This window comes from Papaver somniferum, chromosome 9, assembly GCF_003573695.1.
Source record: "Papaver somniferum cultivar HN1 chromosome 9, ASM357369v1, whole genome shotgun sequence".
In the NCBI taxonomy this organism is placed as follows: Eukaryota; Viridiplantae; Streptophyta; class Magnoliopsida; order Ranunculales; family Papaveraceae; genus Papaver; species Papaver somniferum.
In genome coordinates this window covers 155,979,392-155,981,515 of record NC_039366.1, presented here as the reverse complement: position 1 = coordinate 155,981,515, position 2,124 = coordinate 155,979,392, and the positions used below count along the sequence as shown (strand labels likewise).

The 2,124-nt window shown below is 39.3% G+C and overlaps 1 protein-coding gene across 1 annotated transcript; it reads left to right on the top strand.

The window, feature by feature from the left end:
* The first annotated feature begins 373 nt into the window (after window positions 1-373).
* LOC113312755 lies at window positions 374-1,633 on the top strand. Its single transcript, XM_026561492.1, has 2 exons — window positions 374-1,197; window positions 1,270-1,633. The coding sequence occupies exons 1-2, from the start codon at window positions 374-376 to the stop codon at window positions 1,631-1,633; spliced, it is 1,188 nt and encodes a 395-aa protein (XP_026417277.1).
* The last annotated feature ends 491 nt before the right edge of the window (window positions 1,634-2,124 follow it).

Here is a 2,124-nt window from a genome sequence, read left to right as displayed (position 1 = left end):
CCTATCTTGCTAATTACTTGGGTATGAGTGTTGCCACTTTTCCTGATAGGTATTTGGGAGTTCAAATTATGCCTGGCACTGTTAGATATCATCATATTTCTGGAGTTGTTGAGAATATTAAGTCACAACTTGCTAGTTGGAAAGGTTTCTTATTATCTTTTCATGATCGTATTGTGCTTGTTAAATCGGTTATTTCTAGTTATTCTATTCACAATATGGCTATCTACAAATGGCCGCGGAAATTTATTTTGCAATGTGAAAGAGCAATTAGGAATTTTATTTGGACTGGTGACTCTAATGTTAGTCGTGCTGTGGTGGTGGATTATGATAAAATTTGTTGCCCTTTTGAGGAGGGGGTTTGGGTTTAACTCGTATGGCTACTATGAACGATGCTCTTCTCATGAAGCTTTGGTGGAAAATTCGCACTTCAAAGAAGAAATGGGGTGGTTTTCTTCGTGCAAGGTTTTTTGGTAGGAATGGTTGTATTAAGGCGAATGGTTTGAAATCTTCTATTTTGTCGGGTATTAAAAAAGTGTACAAGATTGTTGAATCTAACACTAAAGTGCTGCTTGGGGATGGTAGAGATACTTCTCTTTATTATGATGCTTGGCTTTCAAATAGATGCATTGCTGATATCCTTAACGATTATACTTTGGATAGAAACACTTTGGTTAGTGCTATTTTGATTGAAGGACAATGGCAGATTCCTGTTGAACATTTGGATCACATGGTTGATGCTGGTCTTGATGTTAATCAATTGCCTACTCTTTTGGAAGGTGGAGATTCACGTATTTGGATGCCAGAACTCAAGGAGAACTTTACTGTAAGTTCAGCTCGAGATTTAATCCGCCAGAAGTATATTGATTTTGCAGGCGCGTCTCTTTTATGGAGGAGGGAGGTGCATCCGACCTTAGCTGCCCAGAATTGGAAGTTTCTCTGTGGTGCTTGCGCTACTTATGACATTATCCAAAGAATGTTTAAAATTCAGCTTGCAAGCCGTTGTAGCCTATGTGGTGTGGCGGAGGAGACTCTTGATCATATCCTTTTCCATTGCACCTTTGCTGGCCGTGCTTGGAACTGGATTGCTGATATTTTTGATTTATTGCCTAATGCTAACCTTGTGCTATCTTGCAAAGCAGCTAAAGGAAGAAGTGCTATGATCGACGACTTGTGGCTTATTGCTAACCTTGTCATCAAGTCATAACTATGGGTTGTGCGGAACAAGGCAGTTTTCCAGCGTCAACAACCTAATTGGAATGTCTTTTTCAGGCGTGTTTTGAAGTTAATCCAAGAGTTTGATGTCAGACTTAAAGGGTACATGCGAAACAGCGTTGCTGATGTTGTTATTCTTGACTATTTCCGTGTGAATCATAGAAGAGTAAAGCCTTTTCAACCTGTTGAATGCTTTTGGGAGCCTCCGGAAGAAAATGAACTCCAACTTTGTTGTGATGGGGCAGCAAGAGGGAATCCAGGTGTTGCCGTTGCTGGTGTGGTTGCACGAGATGCGAGCTGTTCAGTCCTAGGAGCTATGTCTATTGGCCTTGGAGTTACTACTAATTACTTGGCGGAGCTATGGCATTATTGTGGTTATGGAGTGGGATATAAGATGGGGAATGAGGCGCATTTGCATTAGGTCTGATTTCCATGTTGTTGTTGAAGCTTTAAAGAGTGCTAATATTCCTTGGTTTGCGCGTCAAAGGTGGGTAGCAGTTTGTAGACACTATGATGCAATAAGGTTTATTCATACCTATAGGGAGGCGAATTACTCTGATGATACTATGGCAAAGAAGGACTGTCTTCTCAATGAAGAGGAAGGTTTACATTATGATGGAAGACCAAGTTTTTTAATTTCAGTTGAACACCCTAATGTTGCTTATTATTGATTCAAATAGTTTACAAGTTTTTGGGGTCGCCGTGACCTCTTTTCTTGTAAATTATTCTTTGTAATTTTGTTATCTATTAATACAAATTTTTGACTTATCAAAAAAAAAAAGTGACAAGGATGGGAAGACATCCTCTAGGTGAATGTCTGTAACAAGAGATTCACCTGGAGGATGTCTAACCTTTTTTTTCCACATCATCCTCACATCAATGAGTTGTAGATGATTTTTAAAAAATATGGTT

Coding starts and splice junctions, on each gene's coding strand:
- LOC113312755 (XM_026561492.1), top strand. CDS start 374: ATGGCTACTATGAACGATGCTCTTCTCATGAAGCTTTGGTGGAAAATT. Junction 1,198..1,269: donor ATTGCTAACCTTGTCATCAA/GTCATAACTATG, acceptor TGTCTTTTTCAG/GCGTGTTTTGAAGTTAATCC.